The following is a 25,650-nucleotide window of genomic DNA, read 5'->3' as shown; positions in this document are numbered from 1 at the left end:
CCCCCGTCCAGCCCAGCCGCTGCTGCTGGGCGGGGGAGGGGCAGCCATGCGGTAGGCCCGGGGCCTGGACAGAGATGGGGGTGAGAAAGCTCTCAAGGATGGAAGGGTGGGGGAGCCCCAAGAGACATCGGGCAGCCATTCCCCCCCCCCCCAGGAGGGAGAGAGAGGAGAGCCGGCGTCTGAATGTGATAGCAGCCGCCCAGGAGGAGAAAGGGGAGGGAAGAGTGCAGCCTGGCCGGTGGAGCAGCAGCACCTGTGGGAGTACCAGCATTCTACCAGCATTCTGAGATAGACAGAGACTGAAAACTTTTAACCCTTTCTTTCATGATTGGGGCCTTGCAAAAATGCTAATCCTCCTCGAAGCTGAATAAGAAGGGAGATAAGAGATGAGATGAGACAAGGACCTGGCCCGAAGAACGTGGAGATGATTGGATGGGGAGAGATGATTTGGAGTGGCCTTTTGGCTGGACTTTTCTTGTGGCCATGGACTCAGTTGTTCCTGTGACACAGAGACTGCATTTAGGGGGAGGCAGTGCCTCAAAACCAGGAGGGTTCTTCGTGAGGACCCCCCGGCCCCAGGGGGTTGGAAAAATATGGGGGGGACAGATGTCCCAAAAGCAGAGACAGTGCCTTTTTGGAGTGAGACAAGGCATCCTTGAAAGACAACCCTAAAAGCAGCTCTGGCCATGTCTCAGTGGTGAGAGCACTGGGCATGGAAGGAAGATGTCACAAGCGGCAAAAGGACTTTTTCCGGGCGGTGCCGAAGTGACAGGGAAGCACACGAGGTTTCAGTGTGTTTCCAGGGGAAGCCTATGGAACAAGAAGGACTCCTTTCCTCTTCATGAACTGCAGTTTGAGTATACTAAAGTGTGGGGCCAAGGCTGGGCAGTTGGTGTTTTGGGAGAATGTATCGGATTGGGAAAGTCAGGTAGTGGGGAGGGGGAAAGTTTTTTGTAAGGTTTTCAATTTTTTTTCTTTTCCTTATAGTCTTTCCCTATTTTCCTGTAGTTTAAGTAATAAAGTGTTCTTTATGTTTAAGTTAGAGCCTGTTTTGCTTATTCCTGGTCACATCTCACAGCAGACACCAGGGTGAGGCATTTTCATGGGGGGGCACTGGCTCTGTGCCAGGCTCAAACCATGACAACACCACTTGATTGCTGAATTCTGATAATGGAATTCAGCTCTTAAACCTTAGGAAAGCAGAATTTTTGAAATATTAATCTCTCTGTGGGTAAAAACAGATTTGGAATTAAGTACCAAAATCATAATATGTGTTATGTATATACATTTGTACATATTTACAGCTCTTTTCTATATCTGACCAGAAAGGCAATTAAATACTTATGATCTTTATGGACAACATTTTGGAAAATATTATTCCAGAACCTTATTTGTTTGTATGATCTCAAGAATAATTTCAAAGAAACATGTTCTGTTAATTGTCTTGAAACATATTTTGTATTTATGTTAGGACAGGAGGCACTCGTAACACAGACATTATATAGATTATGAATAACATGTAACTGTGTAAAGAAAAAAAATTAAGAACCATCCTAAAAACGTTTTTGTTGATATTCCTCATCTAAAAACTTTGCTAGTTGTTTCAGAAGGACAGTTATATTTGTAAACACATCAGTGCATTTAAATTGAGCTTGAAATTTTAGAGCTCAGGTCATAATTTCTTCTACTTATTTTATTCTGAAAATTGATGTCTTTACATAATATTAGTAAGAAGTCGCACATCAAATCTTATCTAGAATTCTTCACTAAGAAAATCTGGTTTTTATGTGCCTTAAATGGTTGTGGACATTTGCTCTGGATTTATTTTGGTATTTCTACTCAGACTTGAAGAAGGGTCACTCCCTTTTCTTGGACATTTTTCTATATATTCTGACATTTAATTAATCTTTTAGGAGAATATTGCTGATTTCCCACTGTATGGAGTATTTCTTAAGCTTCTATTCAATTTTGAAGTAAAAATAACACCAAGCTTTTCTTTCAATATCTATCTCAGGCTTTTTGAAACATTTCTTCTCAGTTTGCAGGCTAACAGGATTTTATAGTCAGGAATAGCTGGGGGCAGAGACAAAAGTTCAATGCAGTCAAAATGCTCTTTCTCAGTTCCTTTCTCACACGTTTTTCCATTTCTTCTTGAATATTATTATATGTAAATTACATTTTATTCCTTATGAATAGGATTCAGATTTAAATGCTTCAAAACAAACTATGAGATGCTTTGTGTTGTGTGGCTGTTCATTTTTTTAACCTGATTTCCTGTACAAGAATACCTAGATGGTTTTCTTTGTATCTGGACCAGTGCTGAGACAGGTTAAATGATGGACGTGGAGTATACACATCAGAGGAGTAGGGAGGTTGTAGAAATGCTCCACCAGTTACTGAATCACTGCATACTGCCAATTTTAATTCTCCATTCAAGAATTTTTATTTATTCTTTTGCATTTATTGGCTAATCCATTTCTGAAAGTTTCCTCAGTCACTTTAAGAATCTGTGTGTTGTATCTACGGTATTACTGTAATGTATTACTTCATTTACATTTCATGAAGAAAGGTTGCAGCTCTGCTTTCCATCTACTTTGGGGCATAAGCACCAACTTAATATATATCAGTGTTTCTCATTGAAGTTTTTTTCCAACTTTCATTAACTTTTATGTATGTAATTACAGACATACATTTACCTAGAAAGAAATTTTAAAAATGAACCTCTGAATTTACCCTCTAGTAAGATGGAAGGAAAACATATCCTTTCAACTGTTTTTAAGTTTACTTTCATTTTGAGATAAAATGAAATGGTGACATTTTAAAATAAGCTTAGACTTTCTGGGTTCTTGGCTTCATTTATTTAATCATATTCTTAATGTAAAAATTGACATGTGTTTTGATAACCTTAGCTCTGACCTCTCTTACCCCAGCCCTGTGTGAGATTAAACTCATTACAAAATGTAATAATCTCTGCTAATAGCTTAATCGAGATAGTCTATGAGGAGATGAGTTACTAACACTTCTTTTGAAAGTGGAGTAAAGAAATGTTGGATTTCTGTAAGCATCCATTTTCCAGTATTCAATTTCAAAGATGTCTTTGAAAAAGCTGTAAGGTTCTCATACCGTTTATGAAATATTATTACACATACTGTGTTATATGTAAAACCCACAAATGCAATCGCTGCTATGAAAATACTACATTTGTGCAGTTTTCTATTGGAAAAAGTTATTTAGACCAGTCAGCCACAGGTCTGACAGTACACTTCAGACACAGGTCTGAAGTGAAGGTATATTACTATTTCCAACATTTATGCAAATGAAAGAACTAGCTGTTGTCAATTTGTTCGGGCCCTTTTGTAATTCTTTTTTCTTGAAGGAAGTAGTACCTGTTACTGAGCTATTTTTTTTTACATAGATCTCAAATTTTTGCATTTATTTATTTATATGCAAATTTTACACAATAAAAGTTTTGGAACCAGTTTTCTCTGCACTAATTTTGCGGTTATTTTAGTACAGCTAATTATCTTAATCTGTGGGAGAGTAAATAATGTTTTTTAACCTATTCAGATTTGAAAAAATGCCATCTCCATTGAGCGTATTTTAATAATAGTGTGTAATGTGTAAAGCTGCTTATTCTGTATTCTGACCCTTGAAAGACCTGATTACATGACAGCATCCGTAGAAAAGTCTTGAGTTGAAGCTGGTGATGGCTGAGCTTAAAGAAGGTATAACAAGCGCATGTGAAAGGTACATATGAAATATGAATCTGAAGATAATGTTGCAGTGTAAAATCAAGCACCTTTAAATCCTGCTCTTCCCCCACCCCTGGGAATTCCATGTCTTAGCAATATTGATCAGATATAAGGAGGATTGCGAGTGCTTAGAAACTGAATTTTTTTCTGTGCTGTGTACCTAATTTTTTTTTTAATTGAAAAAAATCCTGATGAATTAGAGTTTCCCTGTGTGAATGTTTTTGGTTGAAGTTTCCAGTATGACTAGTTATCTTAGACAGCAATTATTCTAAATTGATGGGTGGTCTTGAGAAAATGTTTTCAACTGGTAGCTTTTAATAGGAGGAGAGTATGTAATACAGCACAGTCCCTGTATGAATACCGGAATTCAGGGGGCTGTTAACCTTTTCGATTTCTTAACGTGCTCTGTACACATTTTAATCATTTGTGTTTGTGACAAATACATAGCAAAGTCGGAGAACATATGGTCGCACAGCATCTGACTGCTGCTGCCTTAAGGTGCCAGACTGTGGCTGTGTAAAGGTGTATGAAGAGAAGCGTCTCGCTGGGGAGGAAGCAGAACCGTGTGAGCGCACACTGTTCAAAGGTGTCAAAGCCGAGCCCTTCTCTCCGAAGTGTCCAAGCCGAGCCCTTCGCTCCGAGCGGCGCTCGCCGAGCGCGGCCGTGGCTCCGCGCGGCACAGGCGGGCGCGGGCGCCCTCTGCTGACCAAAGCGCGCATGCCAGCGCTGCCCGCCGCAGCCTCCCCTTCCGCCTTCGGGCAAACGGGAGCCAAAGCCAAACATCCACGGCTTGGCTTCCCTGCTCCACGTAAAGACTTGTTCTAAGAAAAAACAGCGGATTGAACAATATTTAGAGACAATACTGTAGCTTACCAAGCCACAAAAGTGTTAAGGAAAGCCAGATTTATGGTCAGAAGGATATTAGGAATGAGTCATGTTCAATTTCTCTCATTGGGATCATTTGAAACAGTATTTTTTACTACAAAAAGAGTAAATCGTTGGCATTAAGGTAAACTAGGATACAATTGAAAAAGAAGACACTCTTAGGAAGGTTATGGAATCTGTGACTAGCATTTGCCAAAACGAGGGCCTTACTTCAAACAACTGAGCCCTACCAAAGTGCAGTTGTGGAAATAGCTCACTTACAGTTTTTATTGCAGTAGACAACTAGAGAGAGCTAAGCACCTCTAAAATCCTGGAGAGGACTCTCAAGCTTCAATTTGAGTATCCAGACTCAGATGATGTTGAGTCTGGAAAAGGCAATAATATAAAATGGACGAATAAATGAGGCAATGAGGCAGTGAGAGAAAGAATGGTGTGAGTCCTCTTTTTTTAATTTATTGTAGAATTATAGATATTTCTATTTACAAAAGGAAATTATGCATACAAAGTGATTAGTTTATTTCAAAGCACATAAATATTAATTTATGAATAGAGTGTTAAAGTGAAGTCAGGCAAGTCAGGGTAATTGCAAAACATAATAATAGTATTCTGCTTTTAAGAGCAGTTAAACCTCTGGTTTTAAATATGCATCCAAACACTACAAAAGTGTACTTGAGCTTCTGTTTCATTGGGCAATGAACTGTATTTCTTCTTGGGTTCTAAAATTTCTGCTGTTTTCAACATCTGTGCATTGGAGACAGACTGATTTATGTAGGAGTACAGAGAAGTAATTTGTTTCTTTGGGGATACAATTAACACTAAATATCTAAAATTATTTGTTGCAATCAGTGTAGAAATTACATAATTCAGTTCCATAAAACTGCAGTATTAACATGATACCAAATATTTCACTTTGCACAAAGGTTCAGTTGCATGAAGGATGAATATTTTTTTGCCAAAGGTAAGACAGAAAATTTTACTGGAATCAAATGAACTATTTTCTGGTAATTACTTCTGCACAAGTCAAATGGAGTAGACTAAATAATTAAAGTTTATTTCATTTTTATGAACTTAAGTAGTCCAGTCCTCCCCCTGCATTATTGCTCAATTCTAAAATTAATCAAACTTGTAAAAGTTTTTTAGTGCTTCAGAAAATCTTCTCAAGGTTTCATTGTTGCTCTTGCAGCTAAACCAGCGATGAGACTGTTTGAAAATTGATATCAGAAAAAGCAGGGATAGGTGACTTTTTTTACTAAATGGTCATTTTATGGGTTTTTTTTTATGATTTTTTTGCCTTTCCCACCTTTGAATCTACTGATTGAAAGAATGAGGAAGATATTGATTAAACAGAGTACCATACTGTATGCAAGATTTGGTAGGCTTGACGTTAATCAGGTCAGGTTTGTAGAGAAACATATTTGTGCAGGCTATTGCATGAGTAGAGGGAATGAAGGCAAGATGCTTCCTAAACCTGAATTTACTTGTTTTGATTCATAGTTATATTATCTTAATGTAGTTACTGGGATTGCTGAGCAGCCAAGTCTTTGAATCATAGGAGACTTGAGAAAGAAGAAACATTTGCAGATTCCAAAGTTGCTCTTTGTGGTTTTAGTGTCAAAGATTAAGGTAGTTAGATAAGGATGTGTCACTTTATTTAGCCTTTAAACACAGATTAGTAATCTGTTATTTCCAGGGACTATGGGGAGGGTTTAACAGATTATTGAAGAAGGTCTTGGAGGTTTGGATAAATGCAGCTGACTGTACAGTAAAATATATATAATTTTTTATAAATGATGGAATGCTACTAATAATTTTTGTTAGGCAAACCTTGTTTTTGTTACCCTGAAGCTGAAAGATGTATTATTTGAATTTTAGTCTTTTGAAGTATTTACTCTAACATACCTTTTACCTCTAAGTGTATGCTACAACTAATGGAAACATATATAATATACTAGTATTCGAGGCTTAATAAATTAATTTCAGAGCATGTATTAAGAATAGGAAAGAAAATGTTTGTGTTTACAGTGCAAATTAAAACCCAAGTCCCTCTCAAACATGCATACCATGAAATTTCATTGTAGTCAATGTAGTGTTTGGCAGTGCAGAACCAGGCTGATTACTGAAATATAATTACCTTTGTGGAGGAATTTGGTTGCAGGGGGAAGTCTGTCCTAAGACTGTGCCTTAATACTTCAGTAGTATTAAAGTAGGACATTTAAAGGCTATTCGTGAGCAATTATTTCTAATGCACTTTAAACTGTAATTGAATAAAAAATGGCTGCACTAGACTATTTTGAGAAATCTTTGCCATTTTATAACATTTAATTATCAAATTTTGCATATCAGTATTCTAGCATTTTAAAAGTTCTCATTTTCAAAGTAATACACATTTTATAGTGCTGAAATAATTGTTCTGTTGCTACAATAATAGCTTCAGAAGATAACCTTTCCTAAAAGTTAAACATCTAGGGCAGGAACAACAATATTGTTGTTCAGATTGTATTTCAGTAACCAGAAAAGTTCTTGTTGTTTTCAGCTTTTTAATTAAATTAAGATTTTTCTCATAAGATAATGAATTATACCTTGTGGCCCAGAATGTAAAGTGTAGACTTTGAATCATTGCCTCATTCAAATATGAAGTATTTTAAAAATTTGTCTTTTTTTACCACACAAGTAGACAATTGATGGTATAAGCCATTACTTTATTGAAAACCATTAGCTGTTTAAAACTCTGTGCATAAATTAAAGAGGAGCTAAATGGATTTGTGGCTGTTGCCATTAGTAGCATTTTAAATTATACAGGCAATTATTGTGCTCATTTTCATTATCCTAGAACAGCTCTTTTCCAAAACTATTGTGGTTTTCTTAGACATTATGTACAAATTTTCCCTTGGTGATTAAAATTTCCAGTGGTGTGTTTAATTTTGTTAAGTTGTTTCAAATAGAACAAATATTATGACAAGTAGAAGAAAATTTGTTTTACTAATATGGGAAATAGCAATAAACGTGGAAAATTACTGCAATTCTTAATTCATCTATTTCTAATATTTTCATAGTTATTCTAGTTACTATTTTCCAAAGAAAAGAAGTAACATTTGTAAGATGGCATATTTTACAAATGCTTTGGTAAAATCACAGTCTAGTTAAAATGAAGTCTATCCACTTTTCCAATATTCAGATGAATTTTAGAGAATATTAGTGATTTTCTGCATGAAATTTATCTGGATAGTTCAACAGTGTTTCATTAGTTGACTGCAGAAATTGTTTAAGTAGAAAGGCACACAATTAAACTAACTAAGTATCTTTTAGTACATTGGAGTAACTAGTTTTTGAGAAATGGAGAATGCATTTCTATTAAAACTTTCTTTGTGTGCCTTCTTAAGTAGAATTTTGCAATTGCCTTCACTTACTATAATAAAGAAAAACATTGACATTTACTATGGCCAATAGTATGATCTGTATTTAAAAGAATGGCATTATTAGTGGCAAATCAAGTGTTCTTGAACAAAAGATTTATAGTGTGAAAGTTTTTCAGCATCGACTTTTTTATTGTCATAATTCCTCTCCAAACACGGTTTTTTTGGGTCCCAAACTTAAATTCACATCTGTCTTCATCAATTAGAAAGGTATTGATGCTTTGAGTTAACTACATATCAGTACGCAGTGGACTAAATTTAATGTTTCTGTCCTAAAAGTGGCATTCTTTCCAAAGAAGCTCTTTATTCATTTCTCTTCTGGAGTGGGGTTTTTTATGGGGGGTGGAGAGGGGAGAGATAGGCTTTCACTACCATGATGCAGGGGAAAAAAAAGTGTGAGGTAGTAGTTATGCATATTGCAAGACAGTGATTCTTTATTTTATTACAAAAAAAGACCAACTCTAGAAGGCCAGATTAAATCATTCCTTTCACTTTTTAATGGGATTTGGATGAATAGAGTAAAATATGCACTTTGCATTCATTGATAGCATCTTTACGTTGAGGTAATTGAGTCTTTTTTCCCTGACTGAATGAATAATGACTTCATCTGATCCTCAGCGAGGCCTGAAACTTAGGCTGCCTTTGTCAACGCAAAAAGATCTGGGCTTTGAAACATGCTCTACTTCCCTGGCTTCATTTTTCTTCATTTTAATCCAAAAACCTATTTTTCTCAATAATTCAAGCATAAACTATGTAGTAGTTGAAGCAGCGGAAATTGCAAGATATTTGTCCTCGTTGTGCTGCTTTTTAAATGCAGCTGATAAATCAGCCGCTGTGGTCTTCAGCTGCCTGCTTCTCTAGGGAAGGGACAGCCCATGTGTAAGCAAGATTGCTGGAATTTTTAAAAACTATATTTAAAGTGCTTCTTTTTCAGCCTGTTTGTTATCTAAGGAAGTGTTATGTTTTACTGCTCTTACTGGCAAGACTTGGAGATAAAAGGGGCATCTGTGATGGGGCCTAGGAAACTCTTCCTGACACAATTTTCCCACATATTTTACTGACTACTAGGCCATCCCAAAAAGTGGAGTAAAAATACCTTAGCTTACATCATACATTATTGAAATGGTGAGAGTCTTACTTACATAGCTTAAATATATTTCTTTCATGAGAAACAGTGGGTGAAGGATAGCTTCTCCTAATGTTGTACTTAAAATGTTTCTAAATCAAATATCTTTCTATTCATGTGCAGTTGAAGCCCTGTTTCACTATATTGGTTTGAAAATGGATATTCCACTTGATTGTTGTTTTTATTATTATATTGGATAAGTGAAAGCTTTATACAATTAAAAATCATTTCTGTGGCATTGGTTCAGATTTACAGAGTGGGATGAGAGCACAGAGACTAGTTGCAGTGCACTTGTCACATGAATAAGAAGTCACAGGCTCTGTCCCATGTGCCTGTTGGTTCTTGAATCTAAAGGTATTTGATCTTCTAGCAGTCAATGGGTAATACCCTGTGCCAGTATTTTTGCTGAAGCATGACAGAAGAAAATTTCCCCTGCTCATTTGTTCATCTGTAAGTATCTTTTCTCCTTGCTCTTCTGTGTTCCTGTCCTAGAACAAGGAATGGAGAAGGGATGTGTCAGATTTGAAGGTATTCAAAAGACTTGGCTGGGACAGTTCATATTGGTTCTAGGAATTGTTATTGACAGAAAACCAGGGAACATCTTTTGTGTGCAAGCATAGGAATAACAATCAATGCAATTATCAAAGTTCAGTTAATAGTTGCAAGTGCATGGATTTTTAATAGGTAGGAATAACCAAAGCAAATAATGCTAATCGTTTGCATTGCAGAAGCATAAATTAAGAAAAACTCCTGACTAACTCAATTTCTTTTTCTTCCTCCAGGTTGGCTTGCTGGACCTGGAGCTGAATCAACTGACCAAAGCCCTGTTTTTGGCTTTAGTTGCACTTTCAGTTGTTATGGTCACTTTGCAAGGATTTGTAGGCCCGTGGTATCGCAACCTTTTCCGGTTCCTCCTCCTGTTTTCCTATATCATCCCAATCAGGTAGGTAGAAGAATGAAAGCAAAATACAGTTGCTTAAATTTACTGTATGTGGCTTTCTTGAAATTTATACTTGCTTCTCATTGCAAAGGAAATTGATCTTATCAGGAAGCTGAAGGAGAAGGTGCCAGCAAATCTGCTGATTCTTGAAGGATCACTGTACAGAAAACAATACTGTTGTATTTTTTCTGTATAATGTTCATCTTGCTGGAGTAATCAGGATATCTAATCCTTTGCTAGCATAAATGTATTAATAAGGATACAAGGTATATGAGAAGATGGTTTCAGTAAGCATGCAGATGAATGAACTGCTAGACACGTTATGGAATTTTATTTTTAATGCCTTAAATACTAAAAATGTTCCATTTATCTGGTTAAAATATAGACATTTTACCCCAATAATGATTAATTTAAATTGGATGGCTGAATAATGTAAGTGCTCTTTTACAATGAGAGGAGTTTTAACATGTAACCAAGTAGAGACTTGCCCTGAATTAATTAATTCATTAAGCATGAGTACTGTATATTCAAATTGCAGATAAACTGGAACACGAAATAATATCCATGTGTGTAATCAAGTCTTCTGTGGACACAGAAGTGAGAACAGTGCCCCTGAACTGAATTATTTTCTTTGCATGGGTATTGCCTTTGCAAAATGGACATACTGTTTCCTGTTAAAATACCCAGTGTTTAGATTAAGGTAATTGTTAGTTTTAGATCCTCTTTAGAACTGTTCAGTTTGAGATACATCATTCAGTAAGCCCAGTGATCAGCCAGAGTTATCAGCATCTAAACAGTAGCTAGATTTAAGACCTGTCCCCTCAGGCATGCACATAATATTTAAGTTCACATAGTAAAGAAAAGAAAAATAACAGGAGGATTTCATTAGGCCTTTTAATCTAAGTTTACATTACTTACATGTTACTGTGATCACATTTTTAAAGTACATGTTTGTGTGAAGAAAATTGTATCATCTTTGACCAATGGGATGCTCAGGAAGCCTCTGTTTTAACATTTTATAACTTAGGACTTTATTTTTAGAGTACTTTTGTGTTGCAAGAGAAACTGATTCTGTGGAAAGTTGAAGGAGAAGGTTCTGGCAAATCTGCTGGAACCACAATTTTGGAATATCTTTCTAAACATTGTCACTGTCATAACTCCTTTACTGCTTGAATGATGCTGTTCAATCATATTGCCCCCAACCCCACCCCATACACACACAGTTACTGAGTATTAAGCAATTTATCCATGTGAAGAGGCAAAAAGGCCTCCATTCAAATGGTTAAGTCTATGTTTTACCACACATGTACTTTAAAACTTCCAGGGGAGGAGAAAAAAGGGGATAATTTCTAACTAAAGGACAACTTTTAATCATTTTAATGTCTTTGTTACTGGATGCAAGAAGATTAAGGCCATATAGGTGTTGTAAGTAAATTTTATTCTATATTGAAAGTTCAACATATGCCATTAAAAAAACATTTTCACTGAGCAGCTCATTTTCAATGTAAGAGTTCTATAGTGGACTTGTGGAATAGCTTTTTTCCAAAAATAACTTCTAGTATGAATCTAATCCAATTTACAATTGTTTGTGAGAGATAATATAAAAACTAAAAGTATTAGAGAATAAGGTTGGTTTAGTTCATCAGACAGAAATTTATCACAGAATGCTTTCCTCCCTAGAGATTTATCTGTTTCTCTACCAAATCTTATTCAACCCGAATCTTCATAAATACAGGGTTGCTTCCCACACTGTCAGCAAGAAGAACAACTCAATCATGCTGGTGTTCAGACTTGACTACACTTCCCTTCCTCTCTTCTGTATGTTAAGCATGAGAATGACTTAATTTCTAGGCTATGTTTTGAGTGTAAACTCTCAAAGATGAAAATTCTGAAGCCAATGACATCCAAGCACCAGATGTTGTACCCTCCCATTATTTTTAAAATAGCTATGTGGGGGAAATAATTAACTTAAAGATTTAAATGAAATGTCAGAGATTAGGATTGACTGGTAGAGGCAAAGCATATCTGGACTGAGGCAAACATGAAATGTATTGCTTGATAGTTTTAGAGAATTCAGGAAGTTTCTAATTGTGGAACTTTTTTGCAGTTCTGTTTGGCTTTTGGTTTGCAGAGCAAGGGAACTTCCAGGTATGCAATAAAAACAGATTTTGGCTTGACATGTTTGGTGAAGATCATCAGGAAGATGATGATACAGTTAGTAGAGGTTAACTGATCGCTGTGCAGCCTCTCCTGTCATTAATAGGCAGAGGAACTTTTCAGATGCTTCAGAAAGAAGCTGGTTCCTTGTATTTCAGCTGCATCCTAAATACTTGTCTAGAGCAGTGTTGCTTCACTGTGCAGGGTATTACTGTGGGGTATATAAGACTACAGAAGTATGAACATAAAAGAACTGTAAAAAAAACCCCAACAGCACTGCAAAATAGAAACCACCCCTATAAGCAACACTTACCACCCCTCACCTTCAAAAAATCAGCTTCCAACATTGCACACATTCTGTGGTGTACAAGGAATCAAGAAAAATGGAGAAAAAGTAGTAATAAACAGATATCAAAAGCTCAGTCCATCTCTAAACTGTTTGTAAGTTAGAATCATTATGCACAAAATGGCTTTGAACAGCCCCACACCTCCAGAAATCTACTGCCCTAAAAAGTCAAGCTATTTTAATTTCTTAAGATTTATCAGGGAAAGAGGATATAAAGCAAGTCCTTGGCAGACTGTTCAAAACGAAGTAAATCTCACTATTATTATCTTCATCCATTAGCTGAGTTTTTCCATGTTCTCTAGCATTTTTAGGCATTTTTCTAGCTTATTCTAGCCAACTGGACTGTATCACCTGGTGTGGTTGTCACATAGCAAGCCAGTGTGTGTGTCCTCAAGTATGTCCACGCTGCTGCTGCTGTTTGTGATACCAGTGTGGAAGTTCTTAAGTCGGTGATGTCACCTTTACTTTTTTAGTAAGGTGCTTTTGTTGAACAACTTGTATTTTTTGGATTGTCTGTTTTCTGAATTACATGGGTCAGAGGGCAATAACAGTCATGCTAATGAAAAGCCAGCAGCCTGGGTGGGGGAAGATTTTTGAATTATAAGTGCAAGAGAATATAAGAGGTTTTGATCAGTATGGGGTGCAAGATACCAGCTGCTACTGAGATGAAAATTCTGATGTTTGTGTATATGGGTGTAGGAAAGATGTTAAGGCTGTTAGAGAGCCTTGTCACAAAATTACTCTGTTCTTTTCCCTGGCCTTGAGTACTAACATGTCTTTATCAGCTCATTTGAGCTATCATAGCAAATGGTTCAAAAAGCCCAGGCCAAAGAAAAGACTTAGTGATGGCACTGCCCCACAAACTGGATCCCTTCCATCACCAGCAGACTTTGTTAATTCATTGTCCAGTCTTCTTTGCCACCTTGAAAGACAAAGTGAGTTGCACTATGTGTTGAGGTCTTCTGTATGTTTGGGTTTTGTTTAAAAAAATAAGCAAGTAACTAAATAATGTAGCCAGGAAAGTTTTTCAAGATAATTAGCCAGTGTTTGGTGAAATTGCTGCTTCACGTACAGACGTGTGAGTCGTGTAGCTGTATGTGCTTCTGCTTAGCTATTAGGAACTGTAGAGGATTTACCATAAAATGATAAGATATTGACTTGGGATCTGTTAAAAATGTGTATCACCCAAGCTCTATATTTAGTAGCAGTTTACAGCTGGATTGACAGGGGCTTAATCAGCCATCATTTTAGAAGGATCCTTTAGTTTTTATGGGAATAAAAGCTGAAATGTCTCTTGTCCTCTCCTTTGTACACCCTGAGGCTCCTTGTCACGGAGCTGTTTTACCAAAAGAAGCTGTCCCAAATGACTGGAAGGAACTGCCTTGCACTTAAGTAGTAAAGTTTTGGGACACTACGTGATTCCCAGCTGGGTTTTTTTCAGGATCTTTAAGAGAAGCACTTAAATCAAATCCTTCAAATTATGTCAGTCTGTTCTCAAGGGCAGTGAGGAAAACACTGCTAGGTGGTCTAATATCTGAAATTCATTAATAGCCTCTCAAATCCCAGATCATACAGATACGAATTTCTGTGTTTTCTTGAGATGCAGGGAACTCACACCTCTGCAGGCTAATAGCCACAAGCAACTATGCTGCTTTCAATCATGCTGTAATTTCTGCTTTATTGGAGATTATCTGTATAATCTGTAAGAGTATCAGTACATGAAGTGTCACACAGAGAGACAGAATATATTTTAGATATATGATGCAAAGGTTTCAGTGTGGAAGAGCTAAAGAGCTGCTTATGAAGTGGCTTAAGCAAGTGGTTTAATACACATTTAGTGTATTGTGCTTTACCATATAATGATATATAATGCAATCTCTATAGAGACTGAAAACATTATGAGATGCTTCATGACATTTTACCAATTAATTTTGCAGCGGAAGTTAAAATGTGTCTCTCTTGTGCTAGGACTGTCTTACACTGTCCAGTGTGGTGCTGTACTACTGCCTGAGCTAGATTTTTGCTTCTCTTAAAATGTCTGATATTCATGCTACACAGAAAAACACAGAATCAAAGTTATTTAGATTAGAGAAGACTTAAAAGATCATCAAATCCAACTATTAACCCAGCACTGCCAAGTCCACCACTAAAACATTTCCTTAAGTGCTAGTCCGATCTGTGGGTCTTTTAAAATACCTCCAGGGATCTAGACTCTACCACTTCCCTAGGCAGCTAGTTCTAATGCTTGGCAACAGTTCTGATGAGGAAATTTTTCCTGATACCCAATGTAGAGTTCCCCTGGTGTGACTTGACGCTGTCTCCTTTTGAGACTGACCCTCTCCTGGCTACACTCTCTTCCAGGCAGTTGCAGAGAGTGGTAAGGTCACCCCTGAGCCTCCTTTGCTCCAGGCTAAACACCCCCAGCTCCCTCAGCTGCTCCTCATAGGACTTGTGCTCCAGACCCTTCCCCAGCTTTGTTGCCCTTCTCTGGACATGCTCCAGCCCCTCAATGTGCTGCATTCTTGTAGTGAGGGGCTCAAAACTGAGCACAAGATTCAAGGTGTGGCCTGGCCAGTGCTGAGTACAGTGGGGCAATCACTGCCCTGCTCCAGCTGGCCACACTACTGCTGATACAGGCCAGTGCCATTGGTCTTCTTGGCCACCTAGGCACTGCTGGCTCAGGTTCAACAGCTGCCAACCAGCACCCCCAGGTCCTTTTCTGCTCTTTTCTGCTGGGCAGCTTTCCAGGCAGTCTGTCCTCAGCCTGTGGAGCTGCCTGGGCTTGTTGTGACCCAAGGGCAGGACCTGGCAGCTGGCCTTGCTGACCCTCATACAGTGGCCTCTGCCCATTGACACAGCCTGTCCAAACCCCTCTGTAGGTCCTTCCTGCCTTCCTTCCTGCCTTCCTTCCTTTCTGCCTTCCTTCCTTTCTGCCTTCCTTCCTTCCTGCCTTCCTTCCTTCCTGCCTTCCTTCCTGCCTTCCTGCCTGCCTTCCTGCCTCCCTCCCTCCCTCCCGTGGATCAACACTCCCACCCAGCCTGGTGTCCTCCACAAACTTACTCAGGAGGAGCTAGATCCCCTTGTCCAGATCATTATTACAGATATTTATAAAACAGGACTGGCCACAATACTGAGCACAATCAGTCTAAAAAAGAAGTCATTTTTAAAGTGATCTATTGTAGTAAATCTTTCTCCTTTCAAATCTTGCAACATTGCCTATTTGCTTCTAGGTTATTTTTCTGGTTTTACAGCAAGTAATACAAGAATTTGTGTAGAATATACCAAAAAAACCTCCAAGTTTTAAATATTATTTGTATTGGACCTCCAATATCAATATTGTCACGTTGGTATAAGAGGCCTAATGAAGGATGGCATCTGAACTGGTAAATGTGATCATAACAAAGAAACATTTTTCATAGGAAGTGATCACTGTCACTCTCATCTGCACATGCTACATCTCTTAGGCAAAGGTGCTTGTTCAACATGTGGGTTGTTTTTTTTTTTTTTTTGCGCTCTTCTGTGTTTTAAGCCTGTAAGAAATTCACAGATAAATTTTTTCATTCATTATTCCCTAGATTTCTGAAGTTCTGTCTGTGTTACAACATGTAATTATCTGTATCTGGGTTGCATTTGGCCCTTGAAAAACTGCATGTACCACAGTCACTATAGCAGTACAGAGTTGATACACTTTTTTTGCCTCAAATATTTAATCGTGTGTGTGGGGTTGAGTTCTCTTTTAAAGTTGCATTCACTCTCAGTGTTTCATGCAAAATGCTATGTGTACCTTCCTTAATTTTCTTTTATATGCTCACATAATAGGCAAAACTTAGAAAAATTAGTGAAAGAGAAGTAGTAAGACCAGTTATGAAGCAAACAGGAACTGAGTTCTGAGGCTCTTCTTGGGAGTGCCAAACAGATAGCAAAAAAAGCTAAATAAAAAAAAAATATGTAGTGGACAAAACAGAAAGGAATATTATATTCCATTTTTCTTGTCAAATAAAATATGAGAGATGGGGAAATTAAAGGATGACCTATAGGTTGTTTTTTATTTGCTTAGATCTTTATATGATATTGTGCTTAAATTAGGTAACTTCTGTTTTGTTCTATTTTTTTCTGTTTAATGACAGTTAATACCAGTTACTAGGCTCCAAAAAATCAATTTCTGTGAAGATTTAACTTTCCAGGCATATTGAATTGAAAATATTTTTGGTTGTTTTTTGACCAAAAATATTTTTAAAACTATTCAATTTTTTTCCTACATTTTGAATAATGCATATATCAGTTATAGCTTATGGCTGTTTCAAGAAAGCAGGGATATGTTAAGAAGGTTAGGGGATGTAGCCATAGGGGATTTGCTACAGTTTTGGATAATAATGGGACCCAAATATCTGTATCATTTTCACAGAGAAGGAAGTCCTGAAAATAAGACTACATCTCAAATACTTCACCTTTTTTAAAAAGTCGATACCACTTTGGGTAGTCGTATTGTATCTGGAGTTCTGGTAGTGTGCTGGTGTTTTGGTTACAAAATTCTTACATATACAGAAAGCTCAGGAAGTTAGGAGAAAAACCTACCATCTAACTTTTAGTCAAATTCATACTTGAATTTTATTGACGCAATATCACTTTGTTCACAAAATTGTCCTTGCTACCTTCATTAGGTCTTGATTGCTTTTCACTGAGTCATGAATGGTAGCATGTTACTGGAGTTTCTGAATGTATTTGTCAGACTTTCTCAGTGAAGGCCTTTGCTTATTGGCAAATTTGTTCTTTTGACAAAAAAAAAAACCCAAATCAGACAGCTTTAGAAGGGGACCTTGCATCATTACAATTCGTTAAAAAAAAAGAAATCTAGAAATCCTGTAAATAGGAATGTTTAATCTAAAATATTGGTCTTGTTTTTAAGGGAATAAGAGCAGAGCTGTTCATTTTTAACATGTAGTTAAAAGCAGTGTGGATTCTGAAATGTTGTCCTGAGGCTGAACTGAAGAGAAACCCTGGCTCTTAATGGAATAAATCCCCAAGCTGGATAAAAATTGCCTTAGGATTGCCTGCTTTAGGATAACTAGTGCTGAGGTGGAGAGACCAGAAACATATTTCTGTGCTTGCTAAATCTCTGCAACAGCCTTCAAATTCCTGTATTAACATACTCTGCCTAAATATTGCATGTTAATTGGTTTGCTAAAAATTAGTGTTACTAATGCAACAGTTGCTAATGCTACGTTGGATGCTGTTCTGTGTGTTTTCATGAATACCTGATGTGTTTGAAGTTTGTTAATTTGGATTAAATTGAGAAGGATTTGAAAAATGGTGAATTTAAAATGTTTTGCTTATATAATGAGGTTTCCTAAAGTCTGCAAAGAATATATGAGAAATTACAGCTAATATTATCAGGCACTGAAAGTAGCTATATGTTGAGTAAGCTTAGTGTCTCCTTGCTTTATTATGTAAAAATTGTTGGACTTTTCAGTGAAGTATTTTTATCCATTCCTGTGAAGCTCTGTTGGAGAGGTTTCTAGTTTCAAAAGCAAACTCACTATTAATAGGCCATCAGCATTTTTAGTATTGCATCAGTTTCCATAATGTGCTAAGCAACAGCTACAATGATTTCAAATATAAAGATTTCCTCTAAGACAAAAAGCATTAAGTGAAAGAAGTCAGAAAAGGATACAGTGTGCAAATTTTAGAATTAATACTAAAAAAATAATCTATGGCACTCATTTTTATTCCCATTTAATTCTTTATTTATCTTAACAATTCAAGCATATACCCAATATCTTTCTGTGTGCCAGAAGGCTGTCTTGGACTGTCCTAGTCATTGGGGAGACATTATTTCTCTATAGACCAGGAGTGCCAGCTATTGGGTCCATCAGCATAAAGGGAGTACATTCTGTTCTACTTAGCAGTGCATGCTGGAAAGCTAGAGTAATTCCTAAAATGCCATAATACTTTGAAATATGGCTTTCTCCTGGCTGCTCAACAAGAGAAGCTTGAGTCTTGTTTTCTTTTCTTTTTTCCTTACCTTTAAATTATATTGAAATATATTGTAGTTAAATGCATGGAGTGTTTAGAACATCAAAACCAGGTGATAAACATGCTTATAAAAAGTGCAAGTAAAGATGCCTGCTGCACTTCAGCTTTGGGAGCCTTTTCTAATTTTATCTTACCAAAGCACAGTTTTTCTATCTGAGCAGCTGCAGATCTCCATTGGACATCTCTGTGTGTGCCATGTACCTGAGACTGAAGTGCTTAAATAGAGTGTTCATCTCGGAATTTCTGTCTTGGTAGATAGCCTAAATGCCTCTTTGAAGTGGGGTGGTGAGCAGCTTTCATCATTCAGTTAATCCACTTGCTCGTGGCTAGAGCAAATGTCCATCTGTTTTTAAATTAACTAAGTGTGCTCGGGTATCTCTTGTCAAGTTAGACGGCATCCTTTGTACTTGACTGGCTAACTAGCAGGTTTGCATCCCCAAGAGGAATAAAGCTTTTGCTGTTCCTTTGGTTTCAATGTGAGGTGTGTTAATTTGTTCTTTATATTCACTCTGAAAGTTAACAGACAAGCATAATAAGAATGCAGTTTGCACAGTACTGGCTCTGGAATGAGTTCTTACTCATTCTTACCCTCTTACAGGGTAGAACTGTAGTTAACCATGTGAGGCAAGTTCCTTCCAGTATTTTTCTCGCTACACTGTAGCATTTTCAGTAAAAAGAATCTGTAGAGTCCTCCTTCTGTTGTCTGTCCTTTTGTTGTATGTATTTGCATGTCTGAAGACAGATGAAATTAGGGAAAATATTGCAGGACTAATTTGGGCATATCACCACAGAGAAGGATAATTTTCAGATGATGATGATTATGGTAGGAAAATAAGATGTAGTTAAAGCATAAAATACCATCCTAACTAGTAGATCTTGTGTTTAAAACGTATGTTTCTTTTCTGTGGCAACATGTTTTGTCTTCTGCAGTACAAATTCAGGAGGTAGGGGATGTAGAATAAACTTTTTTTCAGCGTGTGTCAAAATTTCAGATGCTCTCACAATTCTAATTAAATGCATCTCTTCTTTATGGGATAGTGCAGATTGTGACTCACTGTTCCCTCCACTGTTACCTCAGGTAATCCGCAATCTGTTGCTGTGATTCCAAGAGGACGGATGAAAATTCCTGGTAGCTGCTCTTTTTGTTATGCAGTTAAGTCAGGATGGTGTCAGGACTGTTACAAAAATGTCTGAAGTACATTACCAGTATTTTGAACTTGATAGGTACCTTTGAACAGTTCTAAGAATTACATTACTGTAAACCTGTTGCTTAACTTGGGACTCTTGTAATAGCAACTTAGCTACAAAAAGTTTGCAGAATCACAGAATAGGCTGAATTGGAAGGAACTCATAATGATCATCGAGTCCAACTCCTGGCCCTGCACAGGAGCATCCTCAAGAGTCACACCGTGTGCCTGAGAGCATTGTCCAAACACACCTTGAATTCTGTCAGGCTTGGTGCTGTGACAGCTTCCTTGGGGAGCCTGTGCCAGTGCCCAACCATCCTTTGGGTGAAGAGACTTTTTCTAACATTCAATATATTTCTAATATTTAAACATCCCCTTACACAAATCGGGCCATTCCCTCAGATCCTTTCATCACAGAGAAGAGATCAGCATTTGCCCCTCCTCTTCCCCTTAGAAGCAAGTTATAGACTATGATGAGGTCTCCCCTCAGTCTCCCCTTCTTCAGGCTGAACAGACCAAGTGACCTCAGTAGTTCATGTAGCTACTGTCCTACCTGTCTTTTCAGTATTTCTGTTAGAGCAGAGTCAAGAGAAACCAACATATGCCTTTTTTTAGTCACTGCTCCTCTGACATGGCAACAGAAACATGGTGAATAGCCAGAGGAAAGTAGCATTTTAATAGTTTAGAACAAGGTGGATAGAGTTTTGTGTTGGAACATTTTATTATGGGGAAGATTAATGTGATTAAATGAGTGAAGACTTTTTTATTGTAACATAGGAATACAAGGTCCATCTTAGTTCTTATATGATGAAGACATGGAAATATTAAAAAATTAATGCACAGAGTGAACTGGAAAAACATACTTTTGATTTTGGACTTCTATGTCTAATCAGTAAAACTTGCTGCAAATTGCATATTTTCTGTTAGTGAGCAGCCCAAAGATTGCTTCATGCCAACGTGGTATCACGAGGGTGCATTTTGCTTCTTTGCATTTTTCTCCTTTTACAATGGACCCTCTCTAGCTACAATTTGGAAAGGACAAAAATATAATTGATTTTTTGGGAAAGAGCAATTGACAAATATAGTTCTACTATCCTAAAGAAATACTGTTGTTGGTTGTTTTTTATAAAACAAAAAAATCCCACAAGTGACTTGAAAAGCTACAAAAATATTTGTAATTTCACATCATAAAGAGAACCTAGATGGTGTTTCTGGTTTTTTTAGTAGATAAAAACTTGAATCTGTTCTTGCTGAATCTGTTTTTGCTATACGTTATCCCTCTGTATAAGAGTAGTAATGTAATTATGTCAAGAGTCTTCACAAAGTGCTGGAATCTGTCTCATGCAGAATGCATGATACTGCATTTGTTGGTATAGCCATATCTTCTAAAAGTCTCAGATGAAGCCTGTGTGTGATATGTACTCTACAAACACATTAAAAAAGCATTCTTCCAAAATTTTCATGCACATAGGTTTAAGATCTTTCTTTTTTCAGATATACAAAAAAGAGCTTCTGTTGTTATTTTTATGGTTATCATTTTCATTTGCCTAATATTCACACTGATTATGGTATAAATTTCCTTTGCAGTTTACGTGTCAACTTGGACATGGGTAAGGCAGCCTATGGGTGGATGATTATGAAAGATGACAATATTCCTGGAACAGTTGTTCGAACTAGCACCATACCAGAAGAGTTGGGACGATTAGTTTATTTACTAACGGATAAAACAGGTATATCAGGTTACCATTCTGAAATCTGATAACTTTTATAATATTTCTAAATGTAATTCTATGAATATGCTAATGTAAGAGTAGATTTAGACTACTGATTTTTGTTTCTCAGTAAAATTTTACATATTTGCTTGAGTTCTTTTACAAGTACCTATAGGCTTGGGTAGGTCAGTAATAAGATGTTAAAGTCAATATTTGGTAGTACTCTGATTTATTCCAGTGGGAACAGCTCTTCTATAGCAAGAGGATACTGTACAGCATGAGTAAGAGTACCATATGTCTTCCTCGGGAAAGACTTTGGAATAGCACTCAGGATGCTGGTTTATTTTGCACTTCATTGCTACTGCAATATTGTATGATAATAAGTAAGATAAGTAAACAAGTCACAAGATCAGCCTCCAAAACGATATCTGTTGGCCCAGTGAAGTTACTTACTCTTTATGTTGCCAAGACCAGTTCTAGAGCTGCTGAATGATTTCAGCTTCATAACTGCAACCTGTGACTGTACCTCATCTGGTGTACTGGTACCCCCAACCCTTACCAAGATCAGAAGGTAAGTACTGAGAGTGTGAAGGAGTAATAACTTGTGTTACACTTTCTTGTTTCTTTCTGAGATTGAATAAATAATTTCTGATAGGTATACATGGGTATTTTTAAAGAAGCTTTACTTCTGAACAGAGAAAGTTGTTTCTAGAGAAACTTGAAGAATGCTTTGGCTGGTTTTAAGTAAAATATAGTTCAAAATCATGAAAAGCTGCTGGAGAAGGCAGGGGTTGCCTCTGTTATACTGCTCCAAAAGCATAATATACAGTTTATATCTCCATCTCTTTTAAATAGTTCTCTATTCCCTCCCATGCTAACACTTCCATTACTGCATATTCGAAATGAACGGTAAATATAATAAATCGTCACTTTCTCAAAACACGCTTTCCTTTTTTCTTCTATAGGCGCATATGTTATCCTATATACATCTGAATGTTCTTCTATTTTGTAAAAGGAAAGTACATTGCTAATTATAGTGTGGCAATTCTTCAGACCAAGTGAATGATTGTTATACAAGTCTTATTTCAGTTACCTAATGATTTGTATAGTATTTGCAACTGTTTATTGATTTTAATTGCACCCTTCATCATGATAATTTATGTAACTTTGAGTGCTGTCACATTGAAGACTTGAAGTATGTAATTTACAGCATGTTTGGAAAAAGTGTGTTCAAAAATAATTTATTTTCAAAACAATGCAGTAAAGTTAAATTGCAAAGTAAATTCTAAAGTTAGTTACAAACCACTACTTTCTAACCAAAACCAATGTAGACTTTTAAACTTTGCTGGTTGAGATTCCAGATTGTTGGTGTTCAACCTCAAAGGCTTTTCAGAGGACTGAGGTCTGCTGAGCTCTGGTGGAAGAATCTGTACAATAATGATGTAAAAATGAAAGTGAAGGCCATACTCTAGGGCAATAGTTTCAAAGTGTTTTGAAAAGGAGCAGTCAGCAGTCTCACCCTATGTGTTTTTACCTGACTGTCAGCTGAAAGCTCATGGAAGTGAAAATAAGCCAGGAGTCCTGGAGACGTCACCAGCTTCTCACCACTGACTGCCTGGCAGAGATGGGAAACACTGCTCTGTTTTAATAATCTTAAGTGCCCTGCAAATTCTAAACTGTTCTTCATTCTGGGCAAACACATTGACAATGTACTTTTTACCCAAGTATATTGGTAGCTGCTTCCAGTTTCCTTTCCTGAATACATTTGTTTTCATTATGCATTTTATGATAAATGTGAAAAATACTGTGAGATAATGAACAAAGTCTGTACTCTTAATCCATGATTGACATTGCATGATTATACAGTTTTTAAGAGCTGGTCTTGGCACTTTCTCATTTGAATTTTCATTTCTAGTCATATAAACTAGTTGATTCTGTTGTTCTGCCCACTTAAGGCCTGGCTGTCAGAGGATAAAGAAGGGAGTCAGTTTTGCAGCCATCTTCCCAAGTGGGTGCTACCAAAAAGCAACACTAAAAGGCTGATTTAGTTAAATGTAAACAGGCAAAGTTTCTCTCAGTACTGAAAAGGAAAGGAAATCCAGAGAACTGTCTGCAAAAGTCTTATATTGTGGCCCAAGCTTCACTGGAAATGATTGAGAATTAGTTGTTGAGTCTAAGGAGCATTGCATTACTAACATAATTGCAAGGTAGTCCTTTGTATGATTGTAAATTGGGTTTGTGCTTCATCAATAAGCTTTTTGACAAGAAGCGTCCATCACAGTGGCTCTCTCATTTGCCACAGTATAATAGAAAATGAAGTATCCCAATAATTGCATTATAGTTTCCTTATTGTGGGACAAGAAAGCAATGTGGTATAATTAGGTTTGATTGGAGTGCATGTTTCCGGTAAGATCTGAAATTAATGATGTTGCTATAGTGACACATCTGCGGCCACCAGTGCGTGAAACATAAAGTAATTCATTCGACAAGAGAAGACATCTGTTAACTGCAAGGATGCAGAGCATATTGACACTGACCAGAAATACTAGACGTTATGTGATAAATGAACAAATGATGCTGAAACAGGAGGACAGATAATTTGTACTTAATCTGCTGGGAGAACTTTAATCTTCTCACTGGTTGCATTTGACAATGCCATTGTTTAAAGAACAATGCTGCAGAGAACTCATAAATTTTAAAACTTAACTCAGGGTGCAGCCTATTAAAGCAATACATTAATTCCTTTGTTAGGGAGTTTTTATCTTCATGTAGAACAAAGCCATTACTAAAAGCACCCAGTAAAGCAACAGGTTTTTTAGGACTCACATTTTAATTATAGCATCCATTACCCATATTGCCACATTGTTTGGACTTGAATCACATATAACTTTGACAGAAAGGCATCATCCATTATGATGGTGGGTAGCAGTTTGCATGAGCATGGTTTCTCATGGTCTCCAGGGTACAGAAAATTTCCAATGGTGAAAAAAAAAGATGTTTGCCAATATTTAATAAGAGTTTTTGTTTCTTTGGATGTGGTTTAGAAATCCACCTGCTATTCATAACCACCAATGTGTTCAGCTAAAACAAACATCTAGTCTTCCAAGTGTAGTTATTTACTAATGAATGTACTTGTATTTGAGTTCTGTAATTAACATTTTAGTGGTATTTTTGACCAAATGAGATACTTAACAGATATAATCATTGAACAGATGCATAGAGCAATGGGATTCTTGAATTTTTTGGAAAATCTGTGTTTTAGAGGTTGGTGTATATGGACTTTTGTTAAATGTGCCTAATGTAATATACTATTAGAATGTTACTCTTCAGTGTAAGCAACTAGAGAGGAGTAATTAAAAAAATTGATGGAATAACATCTCCTTCCTTCACTTAGATGGATCTATATTTATGCTGCCTCTTGAGATTTTTAGTACCATTAGATTTGCAGGGTGAGTAGAGCAGACTAGAAATGAAATGTGTTGATTGAGACATCATACTGGAAGATTCTAGACTAAGGAATCCTTACTTTTTGTCTTCTGTTGGACTCCCATTCACTGAAAATACCCAGCGAGCATGATGTTGCTCTTACACTGCTGAATGCACAGGTATTGTGCTTGTGGGAGGCAGAAGGCACAGAGGAAATAGGTACTGCTCTTCACAGCATGGTTTAGGAGTGGGACTCCCTAACTCAGTGCCCCTAAGTTACCTGTTACCTCCACTGTGACCCTCTGCCCAGGAAAGATGAGGTTTAGCTCAGCTCTCTTGGTCTTTGTCCTCATTCTCAATGGGTTGTATTGGGACTTCCTTGGTTTGAGGTTTTGTGTAGGTTGTGTTTATGGCATACTCACAAATGGAGCAGCTGAATGAACAGACATATGCTATGTATGCTTACCATGAGTTTTTTTCTTCTTCTTCTTCTATTATATGCCAGATTTTATTTTTTCCAGGGTTCATTGAAAAAAATATGTATCTCCAGATTGTTGTCAACAGTGTAATTATTAGACTGATTAGGCCTGATCTCCCTTAAAATTTGCATAGAAATGTGCACATTTACACTGACTTTTTATCTGTTTAAGCAAATAGCTTAAACAGCATGCTC

The 25,650-nt window shown here is 36.9% G+C and overlaps 1 protein-coding gene across 4 annotated transcripts in view; it reads left to right on the top strand.

The window, feature by feature from the left end:
* ATP9B (ATPase phospholipid transporting 9B (putative)) overlaps positions 1-25,650 on the top strand; it is a 157,268-nt gene that overhangs the window by 96,152 nt on the left and 35,466 nt on the right. For all 4 annotated transcript variants that reach the window (XM_074542469.1, XM_074542464.1, XM_074542478.1 and 1 more), the window contains exons 12-13: positions 9,959-10,119; positions 21,427-21,569. In XM_074542469.1, the coding sequence (XP_074398570.1) occupies positions 9,959-10,119; positions 21,427-21,569 (304 nt within the window). The remainder of the gene's footprint in view (positions 1-9,958; positions 10,120-21,426; positions 21,570-25,650) is intronic.

Source organism: Zonotrichia albicollis, chromosome 1 (assembly GCF_047830755.1).
Source record: "Zonotrichia albicollis isolate bZonAlb1 chromosome 1, bZonAlb1.hap1, whole genome shotgun sequence".
Taxonomy (NCBI): domain Eukaryota; kingdom Metazoa; phylum Chordata; class Aves; order Passeriformes; family Passerellidae; genus Zonotrichia; species Zonotrichia albicollis.
The sequence above is the reverse complement of the archived record's forward strand: the minus strand, read 5'-3'. Positions and strand labels throughout refer to the sequence as shown.